Source organism: Barbus barbus (genome assembly GCF_936440315.1).
Source record: "Barbus barbus genome assembly, chromosome: 9".
NCBI lineage: Eukaryota > Metazoa > Chordata > Actinopteri > Cypriniformes > Cyprinidae > Barbus > Barbus barbus.
The window spans coordinates 26,126,037-26,145,926 of record NC_136737.1 but is presented as its reverse complement, the minus strand read 5'-3'; the positions used below and the strand labels follow the sequence as shown (position 1 = coordinate 26,145,926).

At 35.9% G+C, this 19,890-nt stretch overlaps 1 protein-coding gene across 1 annotated transcript in view; it reads left to right on the top strand.

The window, feature by feature from the left end:
• Positions 1-8,526: 8,526 nt before the first annotated feature.
• Positions 8,527-19,890, top strand: part of LOC306875280 (slit homolog 1 protein-like) — a gene marked incomplete at its 5' end in the record, with an annotated part of 56,163 nt that continues 44,799 nt past the window's right edge. The window contains 4 exons of the mRNA XM_079425751.1: positions 8,527-8,696; positions 15,898-15,969; positions 16,281-16,352; positions 17,592-17,663. Coding sequence (XP_079281877.1) covers positions 8,527-8,696; positions 15,898-15,969; positions 16,281-16,352; positions 17,592-17,663 — 386 coding nt within the window. The remainder of the gene's footprint in view (positions 8,697-15,897; positions 15,970-16,280; positions 16,353-17,591; positions 17,664-19,890) is intronic.

Below are 19,890 nucleotides of genomic sequence, written 5' to 3'. Positions count from 1 at the left end.
AAGTGCAGCTGTGTCCTTTAGTTCAGTCATCAGTCCGCTGGCAGATATAAACCGCTGTACTGTGAAAACACACTGTAACAGTTCACCCAGCTAACAATTTTTTGGAACCTTCTATTTACGTTCCAAGAAGGTTCCCAGAAAAGTTCTTTGAAGGTTCTCAATGTTCTCCTAACCTAAAGAGAACGTTCTATTCTCCTAACCTAAAGAGAACCTTCTATTTACGTTCCAAGAAGGTTCCCAGAAAGTTCTCTGAATGTTCTCAGAATGTTCTCCTAACCTAAAGGGAATGTTCTGTTCTGTTCTCCTAACCTAAAGAGAACATTCTATTTACGTTCCAAGAAGGTTCCCAGAAAAGTTCTTTGAAGGTTCTCAATGTTCTCCTAACCTAAAGAGAACGTTCTATTCTCCTAACCTAAAGAGAACCTTCTATTTACGTTCCAAGAAGGTTCCCAGAAAGTTCTCTGAATGTTCTCAGAATGTTCTCCTAACCTAAAGGGAATGTTCTGTTCTGTTCTCCTAACCTAAAGAGAACATTCTATTTACGTTCCAAGAAGGTTCCCAGAAAAGTTCTTTGAAGGTTCTCAATGTTCTCCTAACCTAAAAAGAATGTTCTGTTCTCCTAACCTAAAGATAACCTTCTATTTACGTTCCAAGAAGGTTCCCAGAAAAGTTATTTGAAGGTTCTCAATGTTCTTCTAACCTAAAGAGAATGTTCTGTTCTCCTAACCTAAAGAGAACATTCTATTTACGTTCCAAGAAGGTTCCCAGAAAAGTTCTTTGAAGGTTCTCAATGTTCTCCTAACCTAAAAAGAATGTTCTGTTCTCCTAACCTAAAGATAACCTTCTATTTACGTTCCAAGAAGGTTCCCAGAAAAGTTCTTTGAAGGTTCTCAATGTTCTCCTAACCTAAAGAGAACGTTCTATTCTCCTAACCTAAAGAGAACCTTCTATTTACGTTCCAAGAAGGTTCCCAGAAAGTTCTCTGAATGTTCTCAGAATGTTCTCCTAACCTAAAGGGAATGTTCTGTTCTGTTCTCCTAACCTAAAGAGAACATTCTATTTACGTTCCAAGAAGGTTCCCAGAAAAGTTCTTTGAAGGTTCTCAATGTTCTCCTAACCTAAAAAGAATGTTCTGTTCTCCTAACCTAAAGATAACCTTCTATTTACGTTCCAAGAAGGTTCCCAGAAAAGTTATTTGAAGGTTCTCAATGTTCTTCTAACCTAAAGAGAATGTTCTGTTCTCCTAACCTAAAGAGAACATTCTATTTACGTTCCAAGAAGGTTCCCAGAAAAGTTCTTTGAAGGTTCTCAATGTTCTCCTAACCTAAAGAGAATGTTCTGTTCTCCTAACCTAAAGAGAACATTCTATTTACGTTCCAAGAAGGTTCCCAGAAAAGTTCTTTGAAGGTTCTCAGTGTTCTCCTAACCTAAAGAGAATGTTCTGTTTACGTTCCAAGAAGGTTCCCAGAAAAGTTCTTTGAAGGTTCTCAATGTTCTCCTAACCTAAAGAGAACGTTCTATTCTCCTAACCTAAAGAGAACCTTCTATTTACATTCCAAGAAGGTTCCCAGAAAGTTCTCTGAATGTTCTCAGAATGTTCTCCTAACCTAAAGGGAATGTTCTGTTCTGTTCTCCTAACCTAAAGAGAACATTCTATTTACGTTCCAAGAAGGTTCCCAGAAAAGTTCTTTGAAGGTTCTCAATGTTCTCCTAACCTAAAAAGAATGTTCTGTTCTCCTAACCTAAAGAGAACCTTCTATTTACGTTCCAAGAAGGTTCCCAGAAAAGTTCTTTGAAGGTTCTCAATGTTCTCCTAACCTAAAGAGAATGTTCTGTTCTCCTAACCTAAAGAGAACATTCTATTTACGTTCCAAGAAGGTTCCCAGAAAAGTTCTTTGAAGGTTCTCAATGTTCTCCTAACCTAAAGAGAATGTTCTGTTCTCCTAACCTAAAGAGAACCTTCTATTTACGTTCCAAGAAGGTTCCCAGAAAGTTCTCTGAGGGTTTCCAGAACGTTCTCCTAACCTCTTTACTCCGCCTCCACTGCTGTATGGTCAGTAATCATCCAGCACCCCCGCGTCTGGTAGATTTATAAGCGGCATGGAAGACGGACGGATATGGGCCTCAATAATTAGTACTACAAACCATATCTTGTTTTAAACTATTGTTAATTATTAAGGATAATCAGAGCACATTTAACTATCATGAGGAACATTAAATGAGACTGAATAAAATGTAATATTTCTTTATTATAACTACCATGTACCATATAATAATCCAGATATTACGTTTCACCAAATAAGTGACTTAAACTAAATATCTGGTTTTAAAAATGTGAATTTTATTTTTACAGACACTAAAAATGAATAGCATTTATTTGACTTTAACTAGGATAACAGTACATTAATTTCTTACTGCTGAATTAACGATGTTCTGTCTTTTGGTCCGTAAACACAAACTTCTCAGTTAATATCATGTTCTCTTCATTTAGATGTGTCCAATCTCTCTGAAATCACGATATTTACTCTGGAATATATATGAATTATAAGTAATTATTCAATAAAGACATCAATAAACAATGTTTGCCGAGTACCCATTCTCCTGTTTCTATACTAGGCGCAGCATTTTGTTTGTCAGAAATACATGCTCGGTTTTAGTCTTTCTTTAAGTTGGGGTAGAATTAAATGAATGCCAAAGCTCAGCATTTTGTTGGCGTACCCCCTCCGTCACCTCACGTACCTCGGTTTGAGAACCACTGCTCTAGGTTATAAAATTAAACCTAAAAATAACCTGCAGGGAACGTTCCGGGAAGGGTCTTATTTGGTTCCCAATAATTAACCATATGGGAACGTTCTGTTTGTTGGGCAGTGTTTGACCGAGTGTGTGTGTGTGTAGTGAGTGTTACTGTGTTTGACTGCAGAAGAAGGTTTTGGGGAGTCAGCCCGGCGCAGACAGGAGGGGGCGGCACGTGTCTCCTCCGGGGAAGGAGAACATCAGCTGTGATCCGGCGAGCTGAGCAACATCAGGTCAGCAGCAGTTTAACCATCACAACCAACACACAGAGTGCATGGCATCAGCTACTCATGATCACTTATTTGTTTTGATTGGCTTTCGTCTTAGGTGTTTTATGTTGTTTTCTTTTCATTTGCTTTGCTTTGTTTTGTATTTTACTTTGTCTTCATTTGTTTTGCTTTGCTTTTGTGTGGTGTTTTTGTTTTGATTTAATTGTTTTTTTTGCTTTCTGTTTTTTTTTTATTATTGTATTTTGCTTTGCTTTTTTGTATTTGCTTTTCTTAGGTTTTTTTGTTGTGTTTTTTTGTAAAAAATGTATTTATTTTGCTTTTCATTGTGTGTTTTGTTGTTTTTGTTTTTATGTCATTTGTTTTTTGTTTTGCTTTGGTTTTATGTTTAGTTTTATTTGTTTTGAAAGTGTATTTAATGTTTACTTGTTTTTTTTATATATATTTGTTTTTGTTCTTTATTTCAAAAGTATGAATTGGTTTTAAATACAATTTTAATTTAGTTTTTGTTGAACAAGGCTCAATGCATAAATCTCTGCTTATTTTCCAGCGCGGACCGTCTTTATTGTGAATTCTGCCCGAATAGAAGACTTCACTCTACACAACCAGAGGAGATAGTTTTTTTTTTATTTTATTTTAATTATTTATATCTTTATATTCTGTATTGTTTTAACATGCTAAATGGTGAGACTAATTTTCATTTAATGTGAATTTTATATTTTTTTTAATTCGCTGTATGGTTTTAAACTGTTACATCAGGTTTAATGGGTAAACCACTTGTCAGTTACACTGGTCCTTTTAGACTGACCCATGATAAGATTAACTCGCTCAGCTCATTCATATCGCCAGGGTATATATGTGTAAATATATTTGCGTGTGCTGATAACTGGGCATTACGTATCTCACATTAATCACTCAATTCATGCTGTAATCAGATTTTAAGGGAACTATAGGCAACATTTACTCAGTGTTTTACTGTCATTTAGAGATCTGTGAGAATATAAACTGGCATTTGTTTACATATATATAGAGATATTGTCTTAATGTAACACTGTGAACATTCAAAATATGGTATTTTGTGACCAGAACAAGACATATATATATATATATATATATATATATATATATATATATATATATATATTTTTTTTTTTTTTTTTTCAAAACTTGATGTCGCTTTTCTGACCCAAGACTAAGTCTTCCATGTAATTTAACCACTAAGTCAAATAGGTTCCTGTATTTTTGTATAAAAATGTATTTGAGTGTACGATAATTTAGTGCTTTCATATTGAGAAGTGCACAAAGCAGCTGTGTTTTTGTATTAATTGCTGTTAGGTGTTATTTTTGAAGGGTTCTGGGTCTTGGCGAGATGTTTCGAAGGTGTTCGTACGTTACAGGTGAGATGGATGAAGGTGCAGAGGTCGGGATGTAAGTGTTTGTGTGAACTCGAGTGGGTATTAAAGGATGTTGTGAAAGGAATTGCTGGTTTGGCTTTGACCCCGAACGTCTCGGTCTTATTCCTCAAAGCAGAGTGTGTTTTTCATGTTTCTGGAGAGCGCTGTGAAGTCACTTCCTTTCATTGTCTTTCATATATATCTCTTTCAGATGTGTTTGGTCATAAGCACTCTCCAAATGCACATTCCCTCGACTGATAAATTGCATAATATTAAATAAAACGTCTTTCACACCAGTAAAAAAGCAAGCTTTCAAGTGTGAAATGGCATTAACAATTCACATGGACTTTGCAATTCACAAATTCAAATACATTTTCACAATAATCAGCAATTGCTGAAGTGTTTAAGGAGAAGAAGAGCTAAAGTTTTTTAAGTTCAGATATGGGTGCTATCTGCAAATGTGTGATTGACATTAATTGGGATGTTTTATGTAACTGTGTGTGTACAGATGGTACGAGTGGAGATTGGGGATTTTGTTAACTGTTGGAAAATATGTGATTGATTTTGTTTTCAAGTTAAGTTTTATATTTTCTTTTTTTGTTACAGCAATTAAAACTGGAGTTTTTAAAGAAAAAACATTTTTGTATTTAATCTGGGAATCATTTGTATTTGTACTTAATCTGTGCTTGTACAACGAGCCGTTCCGTGTATTTCTTTATTTTTGATTAATTTTGACCAGCTGACCTGTTTCTCGTGTGTTGATGGTCAGTGCGCGGATGACCACTAGAGAGCGCTGCCGCACAGCTAATATCCCTCCGCGCTCGGCCGCATTGACTGCTTCTGACGGGAATCTTGACCCGATGCAAAGATTTCGCGCTGATTTAATAATCACAAATCATGTACTTTAAATCATTTAAAAATGTCCGTTGGCAGAGATTCGCCTATACTTAGAGTTGGACTACAAATGGAGGGTTATCGCTTTGGCAGCCTTCCAGTTTGTGATGAAGCATCGGGACTAATTTAATCGTTTTAACCTGTTCTGCTCATTATCTGTTATTTGTCTTGCTTAGGACGGATTTGGGAAATGTTTATGTCGAAGATTTAACTCAATGTTAATTCAAAGTGTCGTAAAGGGACGGCGTGATTAACTAATCAGACTTAAAAAAAAAAAAAAAGTACAGTAAATTGCCTTCAAAAATGTCTTGTTTGCTCTGTTTGGTCTATAGACCAAACAGAGCAAACAAGACATTATATATGTGTGTGTGTGTGTGTGTGTGTGTGTGTGGCCCTGGAGCACAAAAGCAGTCATCAGTAGCACAGGTTTGTTTGTAGCAATAGCCAACAATACATTGCATGAGTCAAAATTACAGATTTATTTTATGCCAAAAATCATTAGGATATTAAGTTAAGATCATGTTCCATGAAGATATTTTGTACATTTCATACCGTAAATATAAATACTTATTTTTTTTTAAGCTAAGTGGTTGCAAACAATTTATTTCAGCTACAATTAAATAAAAAATAATGTTGAAAGTATGTCAAATAAATTTATTTAACTGTAGCTCTACTGTAAATATATCAAAACTTAATTTTTGATTAGTAATATGCATTGCTAAGAACTTTATTTGGACAACTTTAAAGGAGATTTTCTCAATATTTAGATTCTAGGCCAAAATATTGTCCTATCCTAACAAACCATACACCAATGGAAAGCTTATTTATTGTATCTAGTGTATGTATCTCAATTAAAAAAAAGTAAATAAATGACCCTCATGACTGGTTTTGTGGTCCAGGGTCACACACACACACACACTTATATTTATTTATATATATATATATATATATATATATCACCACAGAGTGCCTTTCAACCCTCACAATACTATTTTTAGCTTTTAATTTCCCATTCACTTTGTCATATCATAAATAGTAGACACTCAAGTACTATAGAAACATATTAGCTGAGCTCCCACACATTTTGTTAGATAATTATGGGCCATTATTCAAAGCATAAACCATAAGGTGTATATATATATATCTATATATATATTACATATATATTACTGTTAAATACGTTTTCATTGCAATATTAAGATGCAAATGATATTTTCTGAAAGGTATGATGTCCCTTTCCCAAATAGGGTTCTTTGTTTGCTTTAAAATCATAAATGCATAAAAGATTTTATGTAAACCATGTGTTTTTAAAGAAAGTTTTCACACATGTATTTTTTCTTATTTGGGTGCAGTTTTTTGTTTGCACGTTATTGCCCCCACACCGAGCTATTGAACACACTGGATTATATAGATATGATTGAATTATTATTTACAATAATGCAGAACACACAAATCATGACAAAATATGATAACTTCTAAAAAAATAATAAATAATATATTTACATCCTCAATCACATTGCTATAGCGACCCCTCCCCATTCATTTTCATTCATTTTGGACTTTAGTATATTTAAACGTACATATTTTGAAAATACTGTATTATTTTTTGATAAGTTTGGGAAAAGCAAGTAAGCAAACTCATACAAAGAAAATTTGTCAATGGAAAAGTCACCAATTTATTCACCTAAGCGGTTGAAATTAACGCCACTAAAGAGACAACAAAAATCTGTTGTCCTGATGTCACTAAAGGGGATGGTCTTTTTTTAAAGGGCCGGATTTCCCAACACGACAGGGTGGACAACCATTGAAGGGACATGGAAAAAAATATTGTATTCTATTCTACTCTCATTCAAATTTAATGAGGAGTGCATGGGACAAAGCAAAACAACACGCTAAAGAGCCAAGTAATGCTTTTGTTATGAAAAACTTAGCCTAATATAGCACACCCTTTTATAGGCATTTTTATGTTAAGTTATCATGGCAAATTAGTTCTTTATGTACAGGTCACCAAAAGGCCCCCTGCAGTGATATTAACCCATATAATATATAGTAAATGTTAATATAAATGTAAATTAAAAATTGCATATTGCTTATATAAATACACACACACACACACACACACATTTATGTATATGTATGTGACAAATAAAATTTGAATTTGAATTTGATATATATATATATTATATAAATATAAATTATACACACACACATATATATATATATATATATATATATATATATATATATATATATATATATATACACAATTTATATAATTTATCCATTTCTTAATTTATTTTATTAGTTTAAAAACATAAAATTATATGTATAATCACAATTTAATTTACTTAAATTTTTATGTATTTATATTTTTTCTGTATGCATATAGTTTATATTCATGTTCCATGGTTTGATTGGGTAATTTGCCTATTGCACGAACTGAGAAATGTCCATGTTACACCAAATAAATGATTAAACCAGCGTAATTGCGAAGAGTTTACAGTATGTGCTTAGTACAGACTTTCTGTTTACAAAATTGTTTTATAAAATATTATAAAAAAAAAGCCTATTGTCGATGTTTTTGTAAATAAGACATTCAATAATTTTCCCCTAAACATATACTTCTGCAAAGTCATACTTGTGTGCACATGAATGCTCAGTTATTGTGTTTCTGCAGCCTCCTCTTCCTCCCTCGTCATCCTCCAGACCCCTGCCAGAGAGCGTAATTACATCTGCAGGACTCCCATTACTGTGATTCTGTGTGTGTGCGACCGTTAGAAACCATTGGAGGGTGTAATATTGACTGGGAGGAGTCCGAAGCAGTGATTTGTAGATCCTTTGATGGATGATTCCTATATGTGAATGAGGGAGGACGCGTGTGGGAGATTGTACGAGTCTGTCTTTTTTTGTTTTCCAGAGCTCTACCCTAGAGGAAAGAAAGAAGAAAGAGAGAGAGAGAGAGAAAGGGAACCACTGTAGAAAGACAAGCACCTCACAAAGCCCAGACAAAAAACAGCCTGGAGAGGAGAAAATAACAAGTGCTGTTATTCCTGAGGGACCTGCAGTCTGTTAGCTTTACTTTTACACTTGGTTGTTCACATTTTGAGTGTTTTAAGAAGCGATACCTGTCCTGTAGTTTATGTTTGGGCGTTTGCAGCTGCAGTAGAGGTTTTGGTTTGGAGATGCCGGTCAGGACTGGCTGTCTGAACGCTGAACTGATGCTTCCCAGCTGTGGTTTGTGGATTTGGGGTTTGTTGGTCGTCCTTCTCCTGGCGGGTCAGTCTGGAGCGTGTCCTCCTCACTGCTCCTGCACAGGAACCACTGTGGACTGCCATGGACTTGCCTTCAAAAACATGCCACGAAATATACCAAAGAACACAGAACGACTGTGAGTATCTTCTGCTGATTGCACATGTGTCACTATACGTCACTAATGTATCTGCATTATTATGCATTTGTGAATGGCATAGGCTGACCATTTATGTTAACTAAACTAAAAATGAATATCCGTTTTTTTATAGACAGATTTAGTATTGGCCATGCATGACATATAACCAATTGTTAGATATTGCTAATGAAAACTATTCAAAATCATTTTCCGTAAACAATAAAGCTGAAATAAAGTAAATATTACATGAAAAACTGAAAATAAGTTGAAGTACACTAAAACTGAAATAAAAATAAATTAAAGCTAAATTGAAGTAAATAGAAAACGACTAAAATGACAAAAGATAAAAATAAATACATTTTAAATACAAACTGAAAATACAAAATAAATAAATATATTAAATAGTACAAGAAATAATATTAGCATTGGCAATACCATGAAAATAATTATCGGCTTATCGGTATCGGTTAAATTTTTAAATTTTAAGCTACAGTATTTAGATAAAATCATTTACTAACCTTGTTTGTGCAAAATTAAACCCGATCTTTAAAACCTCAACAAACACAACATTTGTGTGATGTGCTGAACGAGTTCAGAGTGTTACATTGAGAAAGTTCCTGTAAATAGTTTTATGTCAGATACACATGATAGATGGATAGATAGATAGACAGAGATTTGTTTGCACAGTCAGTAGTGTTTTAGTCAGAGAAAGGACAGCACAACAACTGTTGTGTTCTGGTTTTGTTTACAGTGTCGGCCTTTAAATTATGCACTGGCTCTGTATATGAGCATGTTTGTGTATCTCAGAGGTTGGAGTATCTCATGTCAGAGCTCTATCAAACCCTCTGTGAGGCTCAAGAGATGTCAAATGTAACTGATACTACAGGACATAATGTCCATTGATTCAGAAGATGTAATTCCGGTTATCATCCTCCTCGAGCGCGCTTTCAGATCATACTGAGATGTATCATATGTTTGTTTACTTGGATTGGCGTGTGATTTAGTAGTGCCTCATATTTCAATTCATGCGCTTAAAGGAATTGTTCACTCAGAAATGCCATGTTGTGCCAAACGTGTATGACTTTCTTTCTTCTGCACAAATATTTGAAGAATCTCTCAGATTTTTACATAGATACAATGAAAGTCAATGGGGTCCAAATATTGTACACCTCAAAAAAGGTATTGGAAGAGTAATCCATGGTTAAATCCAAGTCTTCTGAAGTTATACAATAATTGTGTATGAAGAATAGAACAAACTTAAGTAGTTCATTTGCAAATCAGATCAAAACATACATTAACTCACATATTCATAGCCCCAAATTAAATATAACGACACATGATTGGACCCCATTGGTATTTGAGTCATGACATGTGACCAGCTTGAACCCATTGCGAATTCTGTGTAGGGCTATCTTATGCCCTTAAATAAAATTCCCAATCATGTGGAATCTAATTAAAATGACTGGATTTCCCGCTCTATTGTAAATGTGACCAGACCTTAAGGTTAGGTCTTTTTCCTCAACAGGAATTATGTTTCAGTACCAACAAACAATTCAGGAAAGAGCCGCAATAAACAATGAAAAGGCATTTAGATGAGGTTCAATGTGTTCAACCCTGTTGAACATTTAGCAGTGAAAACAATATTGATAACAGCAAGCAGCTCTATAGTGAGGAGGACATTCCCTAGTGGATGCACAGCAAAGAGAGTCATTTATCAAGGAGACTGCACTAGCCAAATTAGATCCCCCATCGTCCCCTGAGCTTTGCCCCTGCGGTGGTAAAAAATGGAGCTGCGGAGGCACCGTTATTTGAGTTGGCTGGGGGGAGGCGGGGATCGTGAAGGGGGGCAAAAGGCTGCTGAGGGTTGCAGTGCTCAAACGGCTCAACATGATATCACTGGCCAATAATAGAGTTGAGAACGGACAGGATATCTGTGTACAGGCTGTTTTTGTCTTTTGAATGAAATGAATTGAAACTAAATGTAAACGGATTGATTAGATCATAATATTAAATATCTGGTGTAGGGTATCTTGTGTCTCAAATGTTCTGTAAAAGTGTTCAGTGTAAGCCTAGCTGTTCGTAAGAGATTGAATCAGAAGTGATTGGTAGGGGTCGAACACTGAAGGTGCGTATGTGCATGTGCCAGAATGAGTAACAAGGTTGAAAATGTAGCCTAAATTAATTTGTCACTTAGTAGAGCTTAGCTAGTTTGAGACCAGATGCTGGTTTCTATAAAAGCGAAGTCCAATAAATTATATATATATATACTGTATATATATATATATATATATATATATATATATATATATATATATATATATATATATATATGTGTGTGTGTGTGTTCAGTGTAAATTAACAGGTTGAATCTTAAGTATAGGATGGATGATTGTTTGGGACTGAACTCTGAAGGTGTCTAGGTGCTTATGTAGGGGTGCTGATAGAGCTTATCGACCTCCTAGACAGGCTATTGACTCTTGAAATCGTGTTCCAGGGGTAAGGCTGAAAATTGCGTGGCCCCCTTAGGATTGTCCTAGCCTTTCCCCTTGTGTTAATGAATATGCCAGAATGGGTAACGGGGTTGAAAATCTAGCCTAAATTAATAATTTACTGTAGTAGATCTTAGCTAATTTGGGAAGAGATATTGGTCTCTTCAAATATAAATTCATTAAATTAAATATATGTTCAGTGTAAACTCAGCTCTTCATGAGAGATTGAATCAGAAGTGACTGGTATTGGCAGAACACTGAAAGTGCGTAGGTATATGCCAGAATGAGTAACAGGGTTGAAAATGTAGCCTAAATTCATGTATCTCTTAGCTAGTTTGGGAATAGATGTTGGTTTCTGCAAAAGTAATGTCTAATTAATTAAATAAAATATTTTAGTATAAACATAAGCCACTTTTCCACCGAAATTACCTGGAACAATTTGTCCCAGGAAAATTTTTTTTTCCAGATCTGTTGCTGTCTGCATTCCCATCGTGGGCTAAAGCACCGTGAAGATTAGGCAAATAGTCTGGTGATGTACGACTGTGTGTGACTGCTCCTCCCAGTCCAGCGCCGTTTTTCAGTACCAAGTATTTTGGACATGCGTCCACGGTAGTTCGGACTTCACAATTTTGACTTGGGAGTGTGAAGTGAACTCCTGAGGACGGGACGATGTAAGTCGGGTAATTCTGCAAATGGAACAGCATTGTACTTGATAACATCAGTCAGCTCGCTGTCACGAATCCTGGCCATGAACTTCCATTCGCTCACCACCAGAGGTCACTCGCTCACTGCATGGACTCTTGCACTACACTACACTACTGTTGCACGCCACCTCAGACTACAATTCCCATCATCCATTGCACTGACGACACACAGCTGATTGCACTCACAGGTGTTTCCCATTGACTCTGATCTACTTAAGCTGTTCCCTCAGTTACCTCATTGCGAAGTCTTGTCTTGCCATGCAAACATTTCCGAGCGTTTATTCTGTGTGTGAGCCCCCGTGTATGACCTGGACTGTTTACTGGACTCTGATTCTCTGCCGCCTACCTATTCTGATTCAACCTGCCTTGTCATTTGATTATCCTGTGTGTATGCGCCTGCCCTGATCTCTAGCCTGAACTCTGACTTTGATTCTGCCTTATCTACGTTGTGTTTGAAGCCCGTGATTGAACTCTGCCTGTTTGACTTGCATTCTGTTTTAATAAAGCTGCACATGGATCCTAACGTCACTGACTCCTCGGTACACTAACCATTAGGCCACGTGGGAAGTCGTGGCCTAATGGTTAGAGAGCTGGACTTGTAATCCAAAGGTTGCGGGTTCGAGTCTCCGGCCGGCAGGAATTGTAGGTGGGGGGAGTGAATGTCCAGCGCTCTCTCCACCCTCAATACCACGACTGAGGTGCCCTTGAGCAAGGCACCGAACCCCCAACTGCTCCCCGGGCGCTGCAGCATAAATGGCTGCCCACTGCTCCGGGTGTGTGTTCACGGTGTGTGTGTTCACTGCTGTGTGTGCGCACGTTGGATGTGTTAAATGCAGAGCACGAATTCCGAGTATGGGTCACCATACTTGGCTGAATGTCACTTCACTCACTACACTCGCCTTGGCTACTGAAATTGTCCTCACTGTATTTACAATGATATGAAACACCACTGCCTCTTTTAATTTTCCTTTAAACATATTAATAGCCACAGAAATGTAGTTTAGGGAACGTACATACATTACAATTAAACTAAATATTATATCAAACAGCATGTTCCGCACACAAGTCCCAACCCCGAAAGTTCCTGACCTTTGAAAAAGTACTACCTCGCGAGCCGGGACTTTCTGAGGGGCAAATTTTTACCTGGAACTTTATTTAGATCCTGGTCCCTGCTGTGGAAACACACTGAGTACTGCCCCAAAGTCCCAATGACTATAGAATACCCAAGACGTGTCACTCATATTGTTTTGAATGGGGAAAATTACACCGCTCAATCGCAGGAAGCCCCGGCTTCTGAATGAAAGAGCCAATCGTGCGCTTAGGGCTGCGCATGCTCACTGGCTGATCAAGCCTGAAAAATGAGCTTTTTATAATGCTATTTGAGCAAAAGAAACAACATTAATGATACAGTTTTTGTCAGATTTCTTTGGTGATTTTAAATATGAAATTTAATCGCAAGCTTAGTGAACAGTTATGGAGAATTTGATGTTTCCCAATTCAAAGAGATAGGAGGTGCACTTGCATGCCCGAGAGGCGTTTCAAAGATGGCTGCCGAGTGACATGATTTGTCTTAAAGAGACTTTGAAAGTCCCTAGTTCCTGGGAAAAGTTCCTGCGGTGGAAACGGGCATAAAGATGTCCATAAGAGGTTAAATCTGAATATGGGACTGCTGATTGTTGGGGCCAAACTCTGAAGGTATGCCAGAGTGAGTAACAGGGTTGCAAGTTACAGGGTTGAAAATGTAGGCTAAATTAATTTGTCTAGTTCACTAGTTTGAGGCTAGACGTTGGTTTCTACAAAAAAAGTACAATAAATAAAATTCATGTTGAGTATAAACTTTTCATAAGAGGCTATTCATAAGAGGCCAAATCTGAAGTATGGCTTATGTAACTCTGTGTGTCTCTAGGGCAGGGGTCCACAAACTTGATCCTGGAGGGCCGGTGTCCTGCAGAGTTTAGCTACAACTTGCCTCAACACACCTGCCTTGAAGTTTCAAGTATACCAAGCAGGACCTTGATTAGTTGCTTCAGGTGTGTTTGATTAGGGTTGGAGCTAAACTCTGCAGGACACCGGCCCTCCAGGATCGTGTCTAGTGACCCCTGCTCTAGGGTTTCTGGGGTCGCTGGACAGATTATTAACTGTTGGCTCCCCTCAAAATCATTTTCTGGGGGAATGCTAATATTACTGCTCCACCCATCTGACTAGAGCCTTAGAGTTATCCCAACATTTCCACCATTACAGCTCCCCTGTGTTTATGTACAGTAAATGCCAGAAAGGGTAATAGAGCTCCAAGTAACAGGGTTGAAAATGTAGCCTAAATTATTCTACTACTTGTTGATCTTGGTTTCTTGTTTGTTTATTTGTGGTTTCTTATTAGTCAGCAACTTGGGTAACAGGGTTGAACTTGATGCAGTTAATACTACAATTTGTGTAAAAACTGAGAAAATACAATGACTTTATGTACTTGACTTCCTGCCATGCTGTGTAAAGCTGCTTTGACACAATTTGCATTTTAAAAAGCGCTATATAAATAATGGTGACTTGACTTGACTTAACTATAAAGGTTCCAACAGATGTTTCAACAGATTTCCTGGATATCATTATTTAAAGAAATGTTCCATTTTTATTTTTTCATTCTCCCCCAAGACTCTCTTTGACTAGATTTTCCACCACGATGAAATTCCGATCTTCTCTATATTTGTAACAAATGACCTTCAGACCATGAAAATTACTTAAAAGGTTCTTAATATTTAAAACTGTTTTTCTGTAGCACCAACAAATTTGACTTTGAAGACCCAATGTTAGTTAAATAATTAAATCTGTTCAGCCTTATTTCCCTGAGAAAAAAAGTCTAAAATAAACCACCCGAAGGTTATTTCTGCCGAGAATATGTTTAAAAACATGTTAAATACAAGTTAATTGCTTTTTGTCAAATTAATTTTTATTTTCCGAATATATTTTCTAAAGATTACTTAGGCCACATTACGAACCACTGTAAATGCATGAATTATATATATATATATACCCTTTATTGCCACACAACTGCACTGATTGAAATGAAGGTCCTCTGGTTATGTATCTGTGACAAGCTATTAGCTTATTTTTCAAGCTCTCAAGGAAACTGTAGGCATGTATAGCAAATTAAGAGCTCAAGCTGCTTTTGTGTCCAATTTTCAACGTTAATGGTCCCAGTGTTGGCCGCAGATGCTGGACTAATTAAAGGATTAAAGGAGTCACCTAATTCACTGCCCTGATTGGTCACACCTGCGCTCTTTTCCACAATAGTGCCATTACAGCCCGTGTCCCAGGTGACACTAGTCTACGGGTGTTTGCAAATGTATATTTCCACTACAAAAGGGGCAGCCTGTCAGTGTTCACCTCTGAACGTAACCCTCCCTTGCATGCGCAAATTATTGTCTTTATGGATTTTATCTCAATTTCTTAGGTTACAGTTTATTCAGGCATGTGTGCTGGACTGCTGGTGTCCAAAAATTGTCTACATTAATCTCATGGCTGTAAGGGACAAACTATTGAGATATTAATTAGATCTCAAATTTTTTTCCTCTTACCATATCATATTTATTCTCTGTCCAACCCACATGAAATATTAATGAGTTTAAAAATATAAATAATATAATATCAGAATGGGTAACAGGGTTGAAAATATCTAAAATAAGCTACTTTGGAGTAAAATGTTGGCTTGTAGTTAAATATAATAAAATATAGAAAATATTTGATAGTACTTTTCTTAAATAACATTACAATATCTAAAACTTAGGTAACAGAGTTGACAAGTACAGTCGACGCTGTAATTTGTGTACAAAATTAGAAAGTGGAACAAAATTGTAAGCACATTGTAAAGACAACTCAGAAGCTTATTAACCCATTGACTAAAAAATAGACATAATAAATTTATTTAAAAAAAATAGTAATACATTTCAATGAATATTTAATTGTAACTAACTTTAATTAGTAACTACCAATTCCTCTTTCTTCTTGCTTTTAAAGGGACTTGAACTCAAACAACCTTACACGTATTGGCAAGGATGACTTCGCTGGCCTGAAGCACCTCCGAATTTTGTGAGCTTTATTCATTTATTTCTTCACATCAATCCTATTTTTGTTGTATTTTGTAATCTATAGAGATTTAGCCATTTAAATACACATTTATGTATGCCACAACAATAGCCATGCAGGAAGCAGACAAGAGCGCATTTTATCATGTAAACAACAATTAACAAGCAAACAGTTTTATTGCATTTTAATTACAGTTTGCATGCTGTTAGAGGTTGGAATGTGTGGCTGTTCTTCACACTCACTGTTCCTCACTTTGTGCTGAATGCTGATTTCTTCTTAACTTTCACTGTGCGTTACTCTATCAATCTATACAGGCACCTCATGGATAACCAGATCGTCACTATTGATAGAGGAGCCTTCAATGATCTGAAGGAGTTGGACAGACTGTGAGTTTAGAAATACATATTAATTATTTCTATAATACAGTATTCTGTTACAAAGGCTTATAATACCTGACATATGAAATCGTATTTAGAAAAATGTCCTTTTTGAAATGGAACGGTTTATTGAAACTTTAGGCAAAATCTAAAATTAGAAGCCTCTCTATCTCTGTCTCTATATATCAGAATGGGTAACAGGGTTGAAATTATACTAATTAGAAAATGGCACAAAATTATTTCCTTGAAAGTTACAGCACGTTGAGACAGTTGGAAAGTATATTTGATGGATCGGGCTTTTATGACAATGATATGACAATATGGACAATATGACAATATGGAGCTCATACTCGAGGAGGAAAATACCACTTTATTCAGAGGCTCAATCTGAGCAAAAATATGCAATTTGGTGCAGATGCTGATATTTATATGGACAAAAGGTAAGATGAAATTCTGATAGCTTGTAATGTAATTCAATGAGGTTTTGGCATACCTGTATAGAAATGCATATAAATATCAGTCTAAGATGACGTAGTTGCATATCAAAAATGGTACAGTAGGATTTATAGGGTTAATATAATAGTTAAAGCATTTAACCCTCAGGTTCTGTTGAAATTGACTATATTCTTAATATCTGGACTCCCAAAGCTGGATGTGTAAAATGAATCACAGTTATTTTGAAATTAACCTTCACTTTCCCTTATATTTCTAAATTATTTTTACATATTTCTAGGTTATTTCCTATAACCTAATAAAAAATCCAGATTTCACAAAAGAATCATGGACAATTTAGCACTGTGCCTGGAATCTAATATAGTAACATAGTTTTTCTTTGGGATCAATTTGACTTTTCAAATTAATTTCATTGCAAATTGCATTTTTTTTCATGTTTTATATAATTTTCCTAAATTGAGTTTCCTGAGACGTATGTCTAAATGTGCTCCCCCTCAGGCATCTCAGCCGAATGGGCATCGGGGTTGAAAATATCTAAATTAAGCTAGTTTGAGTTCAATTGTTGGCTTGTGGTTTACCACAAATTAGGAAAATGTTAGAATTTTAATAACTTTACAATAGCAATCATTTGGTAACAGGGTTGACAAATACAGGCAACATTACAATTTGTGTAACTAGCTAGAAACTGGCACAAAAAGAAAAATTACTTTAAAAGCTATAGCATGTAGGGACAATAAGTAAGTAATCTTCAAACTGGGTTTAATTGTGAGCTGTATGTCTTTGTGCTTCCCTCAGGCGTCTCAACAGAAACCGTCTCCAGCAACTCCCAGAGCTCCTGTTCCTCAAAAATCCCGCTCTCTCCAGACTGTGAGTGACTGCTTCCTTATCAGAAACATCAGGAAATGCTTGTTGAGATGAAACCACCCATTCTCAGGCGAAAACATGACAATAACATTAGCATCTGGCTAATTTGACTAGCTTCTACCAATGAATTTGTGCTAAAACACCTTGCATAGTGACTTCCTAAACAGTCACATCTTAATAAGTGCTTAGGTTAATTAGATGTGGTTAGATGAAGAGTTTTTAGCATATATTGTTGGTAAACTCTGGCCTGTCATTGGGTATTTTTGTGTGCTATTAATTTATTATACTTATTCACGTATCCCATTGTTAGCTTTGCTAACATGCTCACAAACTCAATTGGAATCAGCCTTTCTGAAAAAGAAATACACTGTTGTAGCATACTTAAAAAAACCCCCCACTAATTATGGACTTAACATTACATTCATTCAAACTGAATATAATGTTAGAATCAGACACTTAATTGCATGCTAATTACAGTTTATATGCATCTCTATAGGCATTTTTATGAATATATTATCTTTGAAATATGACAATAAACATTAGCGTGTGGCTAACACCTTTGACGTGCTTGTGTATCTTCCTGGATATTCACATCTCTAGAAGAGCTCAGGTTAGTTAGCTGTGGTTAGTCAACGAGTTTTCATCGTTGAATCCATATACAGTTGGTAAAGTCTGCACTGTCGGGGGCAATGGGTCAAGAAGGAAACTATGTAGGAATGTGTGGGAGTACAGAAAGAGGCATAATGGGTGCGAACAAATAGTTAAGGACAGCTGTGTTTGCTTGTTATTTGGTTGTTTGTTCATGCCATTTCACACATTGTCTCATTAGCAAGTTGCCATATGGATATGGTGCGTTCAGTCAATCTGCCTGCGAACACCCCCAACCACCCACACATGCCTTTAGGGAAATATGTCTGCTATTATAAATTAAATTCATTAGGTCTTTTTCCTTCAGAGACATTCGTTTTGGTAACCTCAGGAATATTGGTTTATGATAATGTAGGCCATGTGGGTAATCTGTGTTGCTTTCTTGCTCTTTGTTTGAATTTTGTTGCGAACAATTAAATAAAGCAAGATCTAGTTCATTAAAACGTAATAGTCTTAATAGAAGATTCATTAGGCTAGCTTTGCTAATTGGCACCATGGTGGCGTTTTCCATGCACAATTAATTAACACATTTAATTAAGAGGAAATAAGAGGGGTGATTGCTAATTATGATTGGCATGCAGATTTTTCCTCAACTCTGTCACTGTGGGTAGCAAAAATGTTAATTTGCGCTAACTGGGTGAGAATGTGTATGTTACGAACCAATGAAAGAAAAGACTAATTATTCCTCAGCGTTCACGCTATTCCTGTCTCTTCTCTCCAGGAACGCTCAGAAATTGACTTCATTTGACAGACTACTCTAGCGTGAATAGCTTCATTCCAAACCCTAGACAGCTGCCTATAAAGACAGCATTTTACAGACTATTAGTGCGCTCCTAATGCAAAGGTTGTTCTGAATCTTAGGAATCAATGTGCTCTAAGAAATCTCATTTAGGACAAAATCATAAATATCACCATTCTTTGTAAGCAAGAAAATCCCATAAATGCATCACAACAAGCTCAGTCCAACAAAAATACAAGATAGCGGATGATAATACAGGAAAATGTCCATTATAAATATAGTTATAGTTCTTTCAGTACATTTATGTATTGATAAAAAGTAGTTGACTGTTTTATGCAATATTTTTGTGTGCTATGTTTATTATGTTGTGTAACATTTACATTTATGCATTTAGCAGACGCTTTTATCCAAAGCGACTTACATTGCATTCAAGTTACAGTTTTTACATTTTATCAGCTTGTGCTTTCCCTGGGAATCGAACCCATGACCTTGGCGTTGCTAGCGCCATGCTCTACTATTTGAGCTACAGGAAAGCCTGTAGCCGGTGTTCATTAGTGTATCAAATTGTTAGCTTAGCAAACATGGTAATACAGATATATTGGATTTAGGTAGACTTGTTATGTACAGTAATTTCATTATTATCTCATGCTTTTATTATCTTATTATATAATATGACATTCAAAGCTTTTCTTTCAAGCATTTAATCTAAACTAAAATATACTTTAATGTAAATTCTATTGAAATGCATGGTTCTGTATTTAAATATATTTGTAAGTACACATTTGTATTGATGAAGTTGCTATTTAATAAATGTAAAATACATTAACTTTAAATGTAATATTG